This window comes from Syzygium oleosum, unplaced genomic scaffold, assembly GCF_021117445.2.
Source record: "Syzygium oleosum isolate NSW1041296 unplaced genomic scaffold, Sole_v2.1 Sole_v2.01, whole genome shotgun sequence".
NCBI classification, from domain to species: Eukaryota; Viridiplantae; Streptophyta; class Magnoliopsida; order Myrtales; family Myrtaceae; genus Syzygium; species Syzygium oleosum.
In genome coordinates this window covers 28,719,051-28,733,161 of record NW_026607485.1, presented here as the reverse complement: position 1 = coordinate 28,733,161, position 14,111 = coordinate 28,719,051, and the positions used below count along the sequence as shown (strand labels likewise).

The following is a 14,111-nucleotide window of genomic DNA, read 5'->3' as shown; positions in this document are numbered from 1 at the left end:
CCGGAAGTTGAGCTTTAGTTGATTGAGGTGCGAGAGATTTTCGATTAATAAATACTTAGTTCATGGAGACTTATATTATATTTTATAGACATCTGGGTACTCGAATTTTCGCGCGTGTACCTCCAAATTGTTAAAAAAAATTATTGTAATTATAATCAAAATTACAATTAAGAAAAATAACTCAGGGTAAGATAGAAATGGGACTTAAATCTAGGTATCGACTCTTTTATCAAACACCTAGCGAGCATGGGTCGCTCGTCATAAACCGATAGATCCAATGGCGGCGGGAGCCTCGACGCGCTAGAACTACATCATTGGAATAAGAGAGAGAAATCCAGCTCTTAGGAACTTAATAACTTACACGCTCAACTCTCTCTTTTTTAATTTTCTATTAGAGTTTTAAAAATTCCATTTGGTTAACGATTTTTACATGTATGACACACCAATTGAAAACCCATAATGAAAATGAGTGTATCAAAACACATTTCCTTCTACGTTTACCTAAATTATGATATGGACTTATCTTACAAAATGGGTCGATCACACAAATAGCATGACCACCATTAAGCCAAACCTTTTATTTCAGTATATTGTCTATTAGGATTGATCCTATCTTGTACCCGTCTATATGAAATTTACTTTGACACTATAACTTTGTTGGCTGTAAATTATCCATTTATTTGCATAGTAACATCTAAAAGCAAGTGTTCGTAGGTATTCATACGATTGCTGGCAACAACATAAGTGATTTTACTTATCTATTCACTAGCTACAAGGAAATATCATTGCTACTTAGCTTTGAGATGATGGTCTGGTCATGTGATTAGATCTTTCAAATGAGTGGGTCGGGTCGAGTCGGATTTGGATTATATAAAAAATGATCCGATTCAAATCGACTTATTTAACCCGTTTTGACTCAATTCCATACAATACAAATCTAGTCATCCATACCCAATCCAACATATACCAGACCCGACCCATATTGCTGAAACACTTCTTTATTTAACACAATTTAGGAAAATTTGTACCTAAACTAAGGTGAAAGTATGGAGTGAGCGAGTGCTAGATCGAGTAACGGAGAGAGAGAGTTATAGATGTAAGTTGGGTCTAAATAAGTTATGAACCTATTTAACACCAATAATAAATCATTTATGACTCATAAATTTAAGTCTAAATTCATTTATGGTCTATTTGCTGTATATAATTAACACATTTAATAACTCAATTCATTATATATGAATTAAAAATTAGATTTATAATCCATTTTGAAAGATCTACGTGTAATGTATTCTTTGAAGGCCATACTTTTGTTTCAACGGCTATTCTCGTCCGAATCAATGTTATGGACGCGATGCATCACTTGGAATACTAAAGTAACAAGAAGATTGTCTGGATCCTGCATCAAACGATGAGCTTTGTGGGTAGGTAGATAGCTTCAAGTTCCAATCCAACAATCTCTTGAAAAGCGATGAAGAGACAACGTGTGTGCTTACAGCCCTCCTTTGGAGTTTCGACGCATGGCATGAACTGAATCTACTCTCGCCGAAATTGGCAAGTCCCACTCTATTTTTTCTTTTTCTTTTTTCTATTTCACTACTTATATATATATATATATGCCTTCATTTGATTTAACTTTTTCATGATGAGTTGTCACATCCTAGACAAGTAAGTAAGAGGTTTATAAGTAAGTTAGCAAATAAAAAAGATGGTCGCATATCAATGGATTGGGATGTATTTTGCCGATGATGAAGCATTGAACTTTTGAGATGGCGGAGTCTGGGACATCCAAAGAATAGTCTATTGTCCTTTGCAAGTCTCCTCATGTATTAAACATTAAAAAAGGTGCATCAAGTTAAGTTTCACTACTTGTACACCTTTTCCTCATTGCATCCTCAATTTTAGATTGGGCATGTACTAATACAATCGACAATCTTCTTTTAAAAAAATATCCATGTCTTCTTTCAACCCAAACACCTAAAACCCTAATTCGCAAAACCTTAGTCCTACCTCGCCTCAGCTCAGCACTACTGCAGCATCACCGGCCATGATCACAGTTTTTTTACCACTTGCCACCACTGCGAAGAGAACCTCTCATGGCAACAAGTCACCCATCGCATCCCACCCTTGGATTGTGACCATGGACGCCCCGAATGACTCTCATTGAGGTCACTATAGTTATGACGACTATGGATTGAGGTCACCAACAATGTTGACGTCAATTTGAGGTTGCCCACTCCACGATAACCTTGTCGAGGTCTTGTTGGCAGAGAGAGAGAGAGAGAGAGAGAGAGAGAGAGAGAGAGAGAGAGAGAGAGAGAGAGAGAGAGAGAGGTTGCCTACACCACAGATGACTTAAAGGTTTGGGTTTTTTGGGGTTTTTTCACACATGGGTAAATGTGTCATTTGAGATATACAACTTTGAATATAAGATCTAAAGAGTAGTGATTAGCTAGAGAATGTCATCTGCTATTTAGAAGAAAAGAAATGACATTATGCACACATGTCTTGTAAAGATAATAACTTGACAAGTTAGGTGGATCCAAATGGATCCTTTTAATTTGTGTGGAATGATGAGATAGTTTTCAAAAGTATTATGTTTGAAACTTCCTACTACTTTCATCAGCTTCCAAGATTAATGTGAAACTTTATACATCGATATAATTGTTTTTTTGGTCGAAATACATCTATATAATTGTTACTCACTAAAGCATATATTCTCTCTAATAGACCACCATCGCTTAGCCACACTACCAATGTCTCCGACTGCTCGATACAATGGAAGCCCCGTCAACCTGCTCCTCCTCCTCTCTCTAACACCACCTTGACTACCACCCCTCAATTGTGCAGCATTAGATCCTTCAAGCTTCCTTGGCAGTGGCATCAAGTTCCCTGCAGTTGTCACCATCAACCGACTCCTCACTTCTCAATTCTAGGCAGATCTAGATTCATCACTGTAGGAGCTCAAATTGTACAATGCCTACCAAGATGCAATGGAGAGATAGAGAGAGATAACAATAACGGCGGGTAGACAACGCGCGATAGCTAATCAAAGAGTCAGTGGAGTAGAAAGATGATGGAAGAGAGGAGAGAGAGAACGGGGATGGTGATAGATGGAAATATATTGTATTGACTTACAAGATCAACATGATGATAACCATTGAATCCGTTGGTCCCATAATAGGGCTCATAAGATCAATGGATATGATCATGTTAGTTTACAAAGATTGAGTTTATATAAGAACTTCTAATCATAGATAGTGTTAAGGATTCTCGGGATGTGTGGTTTTTAAAATAGAGTTAACACGTGGATGACACTATAATATTAGGAAAAATAAAATTTATATTGCTAAAGTAAAGAAATTTCACGCAAGCAGTTTTATCCCCCTTTGATTTGAGGATTATAAGTGCTCAATCTCACAAATTAGTACTGTATAAAGTAAATATTCTTCTACACTGTTGGTGTATACTATAATTACTCATAATGTTAATATGCAATAACCAATCGATATTAGGTTAAAGTAATTTCCACCGAAAAATGAAGAAAAACATAGCCCTTTTGGAAAATCGAGAGATGCACACTCGCCAAAAGATTTCCTTAACTTTTTTTAATAGAGTGAATCTTCACATAACGGGGTACGGTACAAAAGGTAAGGACTTTAAATACGCAATACTAAGACGACTTTAACGGTTGTTCAGCGAAATTTCTCTTCGGCTCTAGAGACTAAAAGCTTTGTCTATCATCTTCGTCATAGTTAAGCTACTCTCTCTCTCTCTCTCTCTCTCTCTCTCTCTCTCTCTCTCTCTCTCTCTCAAGTCATATTCCTATACAAAAGCACCATCAGTCCACCACCCAAAACCCTAGAACTCGAAGAGTGCAAATGGGCAGAGGAAAGATTGTGATCCGACGGATCGACAACTCAACGAGCAGGCAAGTGACCTTCTCAAAGCGAAGGAAGGGCTTGATCAAGAAGGCCAAGGAGCTCGCTATTCTCTGTGATGCCCAAGTTGGGCTCGTCATCTTCTCCAGCACTGGAAGGCTGCATGAGTATTCTAGCACCAGGTCAGCCCCTGCTCTGGTTCACGTTTGCATTTTCTTATTCTTCTCATGTTGTCAGAGAAAGAGAGAGAGAGAGGCAGAGAGACAGAGAGGGCTATTAATTTTGTGCGCCAGATTTTCTGTCTCAAAGCTTCTGTAGTTGTGGTCCTTGAATCCAAATACTTCCTGTTTAGATCCTGCTGTATCTGTTTCTTTCTTATTGGTGTTTCTTTTCTGGATCTCCACCGTCAAATTAATCTTTTGCATTTTTATTTTATACAACGTCGGTAATGATAATTTTTCACACACATGGTATTGGCAAGTGAATTTCATCATCGAGTGAATAGCGGAAGTGTGCAGCTTTGTTAAAGCTGTGGTACCATTTAAAGAATCTCAATTCAAAAAATTTAACCAAGAGCAATATATATATCCTTAACATATCATACTCGACGCAGTTATTATGCTAAAATGAGGATAAAATTAAACAGAAAGGATCAGACAAAGTTGTAGATTATCAAATGAAGACAGTATATAACCACAAACAAGACCCCTTATGTGCTATTTTTATTAGACAGAATAAAATATCTTGTGATCGCGGTCTGCTATTTCACTTGCTTCTAGTTTATTACCGCTTATAACCGACTTCCTTCCATGCACCTTTCATTTTCTGGACCTCTGTTATGAACTATTGAAAGGGAAGTTGGTGTCCTTAACATGCAATTTGATTGTGTAGGTGAATGGCCAATACTGGGTAGTTTGTGGTTGATGAGAGGAATCTATATAGTATTCGCATCTTATTGATACACGCTTACTTGGTGTCACATGCACTAGTATGATAAGTATCATCATGTTTCATTAGAATCGTTACCTTTTAAGTACTCTTCCATGTGAATATGAGAATACTAGATAGGTTATCAATATCACATTACCTCGTCACAAAAAAGGGAAAAACTCTTTCTTGGCCAACAAAATAATGATCGCAAAACACTTAAAAAATCCATTAAGAAATGCCGATACAGAATTTTAAATTACTACATGGAGGACGGTCTATGTGGACAGTTTTAGCCATTAGCAAGCGATAGGCGGTACAAGATACTTTAATAGTATTCGTGTTGTTTCTCAAAGTACAGTATCCTAGGGAAGCATTGCCATTTTGTTTTCCAACCTTGGAAAGTTGTCAAAATTAATTGATTACTCTAGCTAGCAATTGTTTTTCTCTTTCCATGGGTTTGGATCGGTGCTTAAAAGAACGAATTCATTTGTGTGAATTAGACGCATGATACATGTTTGATTCCCTGTGCCACTTAGCTTGTGTATATATTTTATGTTTAGATCACTACTCACATGACCTTTGGCTTATGTCTTACCCAATTAATGAGATTAGTAAGATAATGCATGTATTCGAAATTTAGCTATCTAAAATGGGTTTTTTCGTCATAAAAAACAAAACCAGACCTCCTTGGTTTTCCTGACTCAACCATTGGTGATTCCAACTTGCACAAGCGTGCCTATCAGATTGACCGTCCCATAAAAATAATTACACTATATGCAACAATGGCATCCGTATTTTCAGCTTGGATACATAAAGAAAAACCTAGGACTAGTCTTAGAGAAACGTAGGTAGCTTTTAAATCTCCTAGCCACGACTTTAACTCAATATCTAATAGGCAAAATATTTACACGGTTTATGTAAACTCTTCCGATTATAGTAACACCAACAAGTCCATGTCTTATTGATTGTATGTAGTATCGAGTGCCTATCTCAACTCTTGAATACTTAAGTGGCTTAATAAAAGTTACTTCTGTTATTACTAGTATAGCCATCGGTTGAAGTTATAAATACTTATATCCATATGTGTGTTATGTCATAGCCAACATCATTTATAAATTTTTTTGAATGGAAATGTGAAAAATTGTATTTAAAATGCCATCAATAAATGGTAGGAGGATTAATATTGTTATAAGAAATACAAAAAGTATAGGGACTAAGCTTGAACATTCCAAAAAGTATAGGAACTGAAATGTAATTTCCATTAGGAATATGTACAAGTAGGACTCACATGTCAGTGTAGCCGGTCCTGACTGAACAATTTCTCACAAATTTTTAGAGAAAATTCACCTATAGGACTTACGTTGTCGCCGGATAATAGTACAAGGGTTGGAATTATTTTTAAACAAAGTATGAGCTACCCTCGTGACCTTGCACTGATCTAGCTCTTCAATCTACTCCCTTCCCTTATGTACAACTTATGGTCCCTTCATAAGTTATATTTCTCTTGTATTAGTGTTACGGTTGGTTAGCAATTATACTAGAAGTTATCTCTATATTATGTTGAAAAAAAATTGAAATCAGTGGATAAGTGAAATGATAATATTGCAAGGGTCGTTCCACTTGTAAACCAATTTCGGTAAGCCTTAGTAATATAGGCGGCATCACTAGTTATTCCGCATTAGCAATATAGATTTAGTAGCGCATGCACAACTACTTAGAGATCATATTATAACTTCTATTTGTTAAATCAATTCAGTTTTATCATTCTAATGGTAAGATGAAAACCATCATGTGCAAAAGTATAGGCTAAAAACTTCTATAATGATGTCCATAATGTTCCATCGTGGTGAGGATCGAGGAAATGTTAGAAAAATATTGGCTCCTGTAGAAAATTGAGACAAAAGAATGGGTTAAGCAAAGAAAAAAGTGGGTGGTTACTCAGTAATTAGATATTGTAGTTGCAAGGGTAATTTTGAAAAAGAATGTGTGAGACAAATGACTCTTTTGACTTAAGTGTTTTTTATGAAATATAGTTTTTTTTCATGGTTATGTATTGCACTAGCATGAAGTCAATTTTCGAAAGATACCAGACAGCGAAAGAAGAGCATCAGCAGCCTCTCAATCCATTAACCGATGTGAAGGTATTACACTTCACTCTTCAATTCCATTGAATGTTTTTGTACTAGTCAAAAGTAATCTGCAGAACTGCTCTTTTTCTTGACCTGAATGTTGCTCTTTTTCCTTCACGAACATGCTTTGTCCTCCATTTACGTGACATCTCAAACATATGATGTGAACAGCAGACAAGATATGAATACAAAGCTTGGCATTGTTTTATCATCCATCAACGTTGATTAAGTAATATATAATTTGCACGACAGCAAGATATCCCTCCATGACAATCTAAGGTTCTTATGAAGTAATCATGACTTTCTGTTTAGAGTTTAAGCGTAAGTAAAAACAAAAATAGAAAATACAATAAAGGAGCATGTTAAGCTTGAATGCCGAGCGACTGTAACCCCTGTCTCTTGCTCTTCCTATTTGCAGTTTTGGCAAAGGGAGGCGGCAATGTTAAGGCAAGAATTGAAGAATCTACGTGAAACTTACAGGTAACAGTTTTCTCCTAATGCAGTACTTTGTGGTTCTTGAGGTCATATTGCACATATATGGTATGTTCATCGAGCTTTTCCTGGAATAGATGCGTAAAGAACTGTCCCTCTCGCTAGGTTCTCCTTAAAGATTTTTCCTATTTTAGACCTTGATTCCATGTTAATTTCTTCTATATGACATCCTAGCACTCTACCGTTTAACATGCCTATCGGGTTTAAGATATGTATCTTATCTCACATCATCTAGATATGGTTGTGTCGGTAGATAAGTCTCGCACAATCTCAAAATAGTATGGCATATTTTCAAACCGAGCATGTGTAATCCTTCTAGAGGTGAGGAATGGGGATATTGGATTTCAGATATTACTAATCCCATATCGCCTATATTTTATAGAGCAATACATTCCCGGCCTAATTAATGAATTAGATTTTATTTAAAAGTACTATTGGTGGAGAGAGCTTTCTCCACAAGTGATCTTTGTTACCCTTGATGTTGGTTAGTGAAATGGCAGGTTGGCCACAAGTAACAGATGAATGGTGTAGATGCCACTCGTGAAGAAAAGTTTGTTCACCGCTAGTATTTCCAAGATATATCCCCATTTGATTAATTAACTGAATTTTAGCAAGACAAAGACTTTATACCCCTCACCAGTTTTAGAACTGTATATAACATTTTCCCAATTTAAATGAGAAACCTAGATATAATGCATGAGGTTAGTCAGGTATTTCATGGGTTCATACTTTGCCTACCTTATCTTCGTAAAAGAAAGGTGCGCACATATATATAAGGCATTTTGCAATTAGCAATTGCATACATCTCTACAATCTTAACAAATATTGTACATTGTGTTGAGTTAGGAAGTTGATGGGAGAGCAACTCAGCGGACTAAATGTGAAGGACGTACAAAACATAGAAAACCAGTTGGAGATGAGTTTGCGAGGTGTCCGAGTTAAGAAGGTTAGAAATGCAATTTGACTACATGGCTATCAACACTAAAATTCCATGGTCAACCTTTTATACTGACAAACATCTGAAATTGCAGGAGCAGATTTTGAATGACGAAATACGAGAATTGAGTCGAAAGGTACTTCCAAGATCGAACCCATTTAGCTGTTGAAGCGATTCGCGAATTCTCGCGATTAAGCATGAAATTCGTTTGGAATCGTAGGGAAGTATGATTCATCAAGAAAATGTGGAACTATATAGGAAGCTGAACCTAGTTCGCCAGGAGAACATGGAGCTACTCAAAAAGGTATGTCTATTCATCATAGGGAAATTCATGATTTTGTCTAAACTAATGGTGTATATAGTTCGAGACTAAAGCACTGTGACAGGTTTATGGGACGACGGACGTGAATTCATCAAATGAAAATGGGTTTTATCCATATGAACTTCGCACAACAGAAGATCCGCACGTGGCCATTCATCTGTAGAAGATCGATCGGAGAGATTGAATATAAGCAATATCACAGTAATTAATGTACTATGAGTCGTCCATACGCTTGTTTCAAGGATGGAGTCGTTCCTTCTTTTGTTTTGCTCATGTTTACCTTAGAAAGCTGTGGCACTCAATGGCAATGAGAAGCTCTTGCTGCAATGAACGAAAGAGTGGTACGTCTTGCAATCAATATGTTGCTTCGTCGGGGGCTTCAGAAGCAAATTGATCGCAATAGAAGTGACAAGTGTTAGAACTGCGTATGATTTATATGATTCTGTGTGACCGATCTAAGAAAATATATGCAGGAATTTATCCGTAAGATAAAAAAATTTGCAATTTTTTAATGACCCAAGAAAGTAGACGAACTTTTTACATGAGGGGTAAAAACGACCATCATTAAATTTTCCGTCCATATGGGTTAACATAACATTTGAAGTGGCTAACAGCCCTGGCATGTACAATACACATGTTAACTAAGCGAAACCACATCGTTTCTAATTACTCAGAAACAACGTCATTCTTGAGTTTCCATAACAACGTAGGTCAATTGTTTTCCATAGGCGGTATAGATATGAAGCAATTGAATAGAATAGTTCCTCTAAACTTACCAACTACATACAATTTGCACGATCTCTGAAAAAAACCTAAGTAGCGCTCTAAGAAAGTTTCTCGATTTGTTTTCCTTATTAAATTGTTGAGAAATGGACAAATGTATTAGTTTTACATGTATTTATATGCTGACATGTAAATGGATTGCTAATTTTGGAAGAATATGACAATTTTATAAGCTATAATATCAATTGATGTATGGTGTAATTTAATGTCTAATTATAAGTCCCATAGTGCAAAGTGTTATTTTAAAAGTAGAAGATGTAAAGTGGTATTCAGACAAAAGTTAATGAGGATTGTTGAGAAAGGGGATCGGCTTTGGTTGCTATCTACACAAAGTACTCATCGTTATTCCAAAGGAGACAATGAAGTGATATCACCATACTAAGTAAAAGCAAATTATCAAATTGAAAAATCATCTAAGTTGTCAAACATGACTCTGAAAAACATGTTAAGAAAGTCGATCCTCCTCCACGCTCAGCCAAGTAGTAATCCATTGTAATGATCATCAAAAGGACTTCAATGAATTGGCAATGTCGATCACAAATCTATACTTAACATCTCCTTTTAACAAACGCTCTATGGCAGTGTTCACATAATCCATAGGAATAAGCTCAATATCCGCAATTATGTTGTGCTTCGTTGCGAAATTAATCATCTCTTGCGTCTCCTTAACCCCTCCAACCAAACTTCCTCCCACAATCTTTCTACCTGTAATTATAAGTATTATTTGTCACTTTTTTCTGTCCATGGAACTCTAATGAACCTTTTACTTAAACTAGAAAAAACATTAGAATTTCACCTTATTCACCAAAAATGAAGGCAATTTTCTCCAAGAAGTATTATTAAATTCAAAAGACCTGCTTAGGCTTACCCATGAGGAGTGGCATAGCAAGCAGCTCAAGTGGCTTCTCTGGTGCACCAACCATGACAAGCTTTCCATGAGTTTTCAAGAGATCGATCAAAGGCAAAATAGCATGTACAGCTGAGACAGTATCGATGATGCCATCCATTATACCTATCGCAGACTACAGTTAACAAAAGATAGTAACATTAATTTATATTCGGTTATCCTTACCACAATAGATGTTCAAAGACAAAAATTTAATGTGTTTATAACATACTTGCATTTCTTCTGTATTATGACTAACCAAGAATCCATCGGCTCCCAAATGGTTCATAGCTTCCTTCTTCTTATTTGGTGAGGAGCTAATGATGGTCACCTTGAGGCCCATGGCCTTAGCAAAATTTACAGCCATGTGCCCGAGCCCACCAAGCCCAACCACCCCTAAGTGCATTCCGGCTTTATCAAGCCCATAGTACTTCAATGGGCTATAGACAGTGATCCCGGCACAAAGGAGAGGAGCAACACCATCTAGAGGAAAGTTATCAGGGATTTTAACTACAAAGTGCTCGTTTGATACCATGATGTCCGAATAACCACCATAGGTGGTGGTTCCATCGTGGTACTTTGCACCATAGGTCGAGACCAATTTGGGGCAGTAATTCTCAAGATCGTTTTTGCAATTTGCACAAGAGCAACATGATCCGGCCATACCAGCAACACCCACTTTGTCCCCAATTTTGAATTTTGTCACTTTGGTGCCTACTTCAATGATCACACCAACAATCTCATAACTGCATATTGTTGAAAATATGTCTCGAGTTTAAGCCCAAAGCGAAATCTAAATATTCCGAATTGAATATTTTGCGGATCTCCGAAATCGAGCAAAAGGAAAAATTGGAAATTTGTTTTCCTAACATGCAAGAGTCGGCAAGCAAATACGAAAGGAAAGCAAATCGTCCAAGGAAAGAAATAATAAAAAAAAAAGGAGATTACGTGAGTCAATTTCCTTGCTGAGTGCATTGAAGAGTCGGTCAAAGAAAGATAGAAAAGAGGAAAGTTGACTTTCGTTGACCGAATCCCACTTGATTATGTTTCCCTCTGCAGTACGCGTAGCGATTTGTTGCACTTCTTCAGACGGTGGATATATGAGCAGTTCATATATATTAGCGAGTTGCTCAGTTGGTCAATAGACAGAAGAATGACTTGAAGCGCCGAAATAGAGTGCTTGGCAGAGAGTTTCGTGGGTCTTTCTTCGGCAAATTACACTCAAGAGTTTAAGTGTTCGTAGCGATTAAATTTTGTGATAAGATTTATATATAATTCTTTTGCGAGATTGAGAGATTATTTCGTGAGGAATTGTGGGGCTAAACACTGTGTGAGTTATTGGGTGTAATTGGGGCTTGGGAAACACTGAGAGTGTTTGAGTGACTTGAGTGTGGTTGTAATCTCCGTTGTATCGCTTGATCTATAGTGGAATTCCGTGCTGCTCTCCCCGTGGACGTAGGTCATTACGACCGAACCACGTAAATCTGATGTCCTATTTATTTTCTTATTCTGTCAATTTTATTGTTCGATCGCTTGGCTTCCGCAACACATATAATGGCGAATTACTATGATTGTTTTCTAAAAACATTTCGTTACCTAAGAAAATAAAAAAGGATGATGTTTTTAAGAGCTCATACCCAGGCACCGCAGGATAAGAAGTTAGTCCCCATTCGTTTTTGATCGTGTGCAGATCAGTATGGCATACACCACAGTACAATACCTTAAAAGTGACGTCTTTTTCTCCGGTGGCCCTATACAAAAGAAAATTAATGCATTTCGAGGAAATAAGAATGTTCACCTTTTGCTGTATTTTCAGCTGCGCCAAAAAACGGAAAAATCCAGGCGTGTTACCTTCTTGAGAACTTAAAGGGAGAGAGATGTCCTGAAGAATCTCTGGCTGCCCATCCAAAAGCCTTCACTGGGTGTTCATTCTCTGCTGATATTGCCATTTCCACTAAAGCTTGACGAGCACTACTTCAATCAAACTGGAAGAGAAATCTGTAATATGTGTGTTTTGAGATGTGAGGAGAAAGGTGGAGTGATAAACGAGGTACATATGGGGGTTGAGAAGATACAGGACGAGGTGGTGATGACGTACTTAGTGAGCAAACTGAACCAGGCTCTAGACGTCATCATCCCTTCCCCCCCCCCCCCCCCCCTTTTTTTTTTTTTTGGTCGAACCTTCCCCCTGTTTTTGACCAGTCAACTTTTGCACGAGAATTTTGTCGTTTTGGGCTGCCAGGAAAAAGAGAGAAACATCATCTTAACCAAATGAAAAAGAGAGAGAGAGAGAGAGAGAGAAAAAGACAGCAAAATCCACTTTTCCTTGCACAGATTTGTATTTAAAACATTGCCATACCAATTGATTTAGTGCAATATAGTCAAACACTAACTTATACTACTAATAGTTGAAATTTCATATTTGAACGCTACACTTGTGACCAAAAACTCGACTATAGTACACGAAATATCCTAAGTCAATCTTGTGGCAACTTATGCAGGACCTGTTCTTTCTTGAAAGTTAATTGATTTAGTGCAGTATAGTCAAACTAGAGATAAATGCACCTTGAAAGATTCCACCTATGATAACCAATGTCTTTTGCATTGATTAATTTGTATAAAAAAGTTGAACGCTTCTCGACTATAATATACGAAATATGCGAAGTTAATCTTGTGACCTTTTATGCAGGACCTGTTCTTTCTTGAAAGTTAATTGATTTAGTGCAGTATAGTCAAACTAGAGATAAATGCACCTTGAAAGATTCTACCTGTGATGACCAATGTCTTTTGCATTGATTAATTTGTATAAAAAAGTTGAACGCTTCTCGACTATAATACACGAAATATCCGAAGTCAATCTTGTGACATCTTATGCAGGACCTATTCTTTCTTGAAAGTTATTTGATTTAGTGCAGTATAGTCAAACTAGATATAAATGCACCTTGAAAGATTCTACCTGTGATAACCAATGTCTTGTGCATTGATTAATTTGTATAAAAAAGTTGAACGCTTTTGCATCTTCTAATGGTTTGGTATTGTCAATAAGTGTCTCGGGCACTCAACCATACTCGATATGGAAACATTTTTTTTTTATGTCGAATGCATCAATCACATACAAAACAACAAGGACGGCCAACGTAGTTATGATCGCGAGCCAACTCGTGAAATCCCACGGATTCACAAGTTGAAACTCGGTAACCTTGTCGACTCATTCGAGATCTCGTAGTATGACTAAGTTCGAGGTGGGATCGCGAGTCAACCCGCCAAAAACACGTCGCTCGCCGCCCTGTCTCGGGGTCCCGTTTCAGTGCATCTGAGTGTACTTTCGTCGAAAGTCCTGGGCTTCAAATAGATTGAAGTGGACTCAGGCCCACTTTGCCCCCTGATCGGCTATTGAATTTGCATCAGTCAGGACTTAGAAGTTCGGTGCGCAGCTCTTAATAGACCCAAGCATAATCACACCTTCACAGAGCCCGGATGTCGGACGGGTACAACTTGCTCAGCATTCCTTCATTTTTAGCAAACGATCAATTTTTCTTTTTACCATCAACTCTTTTCTTTACCTTTTCCTCAGGAAAGAGGAAATGTCACATGTTAGACCCATAGAAGGAATAAAAGGAAAGGGAAAAAAAGTAAGTGTTGACTTGGGAGAGCGGGCTACTAGTTCGCATCACTATATCGGCCCAATAAATGTTGTCGCGGCAGTCCAATTCAGAAATATATTCATAATGTGGCAATACATGTAATGAAAGGA

At 37.3% G+C, this 14,111-nt stretch overlaps 2 protein-coding genes across 2 annotated transcripts; one reads left to right on the top strand and one right to left on the bottom strand.

The window, feature by feature from the left end:
- Nucleotides 1–3,826: 3,826 nt before the first annotated feature.
- Nucleotides 3,827–9,016, top strand: LOC115663945 (MADS-box transcription factor 27-like). Its single transcript, XM_030585905.2, has 7 exons — nucleotides 3,827–4,060; nucleotides 6,871–6,949; nucleotides 7,356–7,417; nucleotides 8,276–8,375; nucleotides 8,461–8,502; nucleotides 8,587–8,670; nucleotides 8,753–9,016. Exons 1-7 carry the CDS (start codon nucleotides 3,879–3,881, stop codon nucleotides 8,849–8,851), a joined length of 648 nt encoding a protein of 215 aa, XP_030441765.1. The 5' UTR covers nucleotides 3,827–3,878; the 3' UTR covers nucleotides 8,852–9,016.
- Nucleotides 9,017–9,791: 775 nt separating this feature from the next.
- On the bottom strand, nucleotides 9,792–12,367 carry LOC115663944 (probable mannitol dehydrogenase). The gene is made up of 5 exons (XM_056320489.1): nucleotides 12,209–12,367; nucleotides 11,995–12,108; nucleotides 10,590–11,103; nucleotides 10,340–10,493; nucleotides 9,792–10,176 (listed from the first exon to the last, which is right to left on the bottom strand). Exons 1-5 carry the CDS (start codon nucleotides 12,304–12,306, stop codon nucleotides 9,974–9,976), a joined length of 1,083 nt encoding a protein of 360 aa, XP_056176464.1. The 5' UTR covers nucleotides 12,307–12,367; the 3' UTR covers nucleotides 9,792–9,973.
- Between the last annotated feature and the right edge of the window lie 1,744 nt (nucleotides 12,368–14,111).

Coding starts and splice junctions, on each gene's coding strand:
- LOC115663945 (XM_030585905.2), top strand. CDS start 3,879: ATGGGCAGAGGAAAGATTGTGATCCGACGGATCGACAACTCAACGAGC. Junction 8,503..8,586: donor TACGAGAATTGAGTCGAAAG/GTACTTCCAAGA, acceptor TTGGAATCGTAG/GGAAGTATGATTCATCAAGA. Junction 8,671..8,752: donor ACATGGAGCTACTCAAAAAG/GTATGTCTATTC, acceptor GCACTGTGACAG/GTTTATGGGACGACGGACGT.
- LOC115663944 (XM_056320489.1), bottom strand. CDS start 12,306: ATGGCAATATCAGCAGAGAATGAACACCCAGTGAAGGCTTTTGGATGG. Junction 11,104..11,994: donor TCTTATCCTGCGGTGCCTGG/GTATGAGCTCTT, acceptor AACAATATGCAG/TTATGAGATTGTTGGTGTGA. Junction 10,494..10,589: donor ATAATACAGAAGAAATGCAA/GTATGTTATAAA, acceptor TGTTAACTGTAG/TCTGCGATAGGTATAATGGA.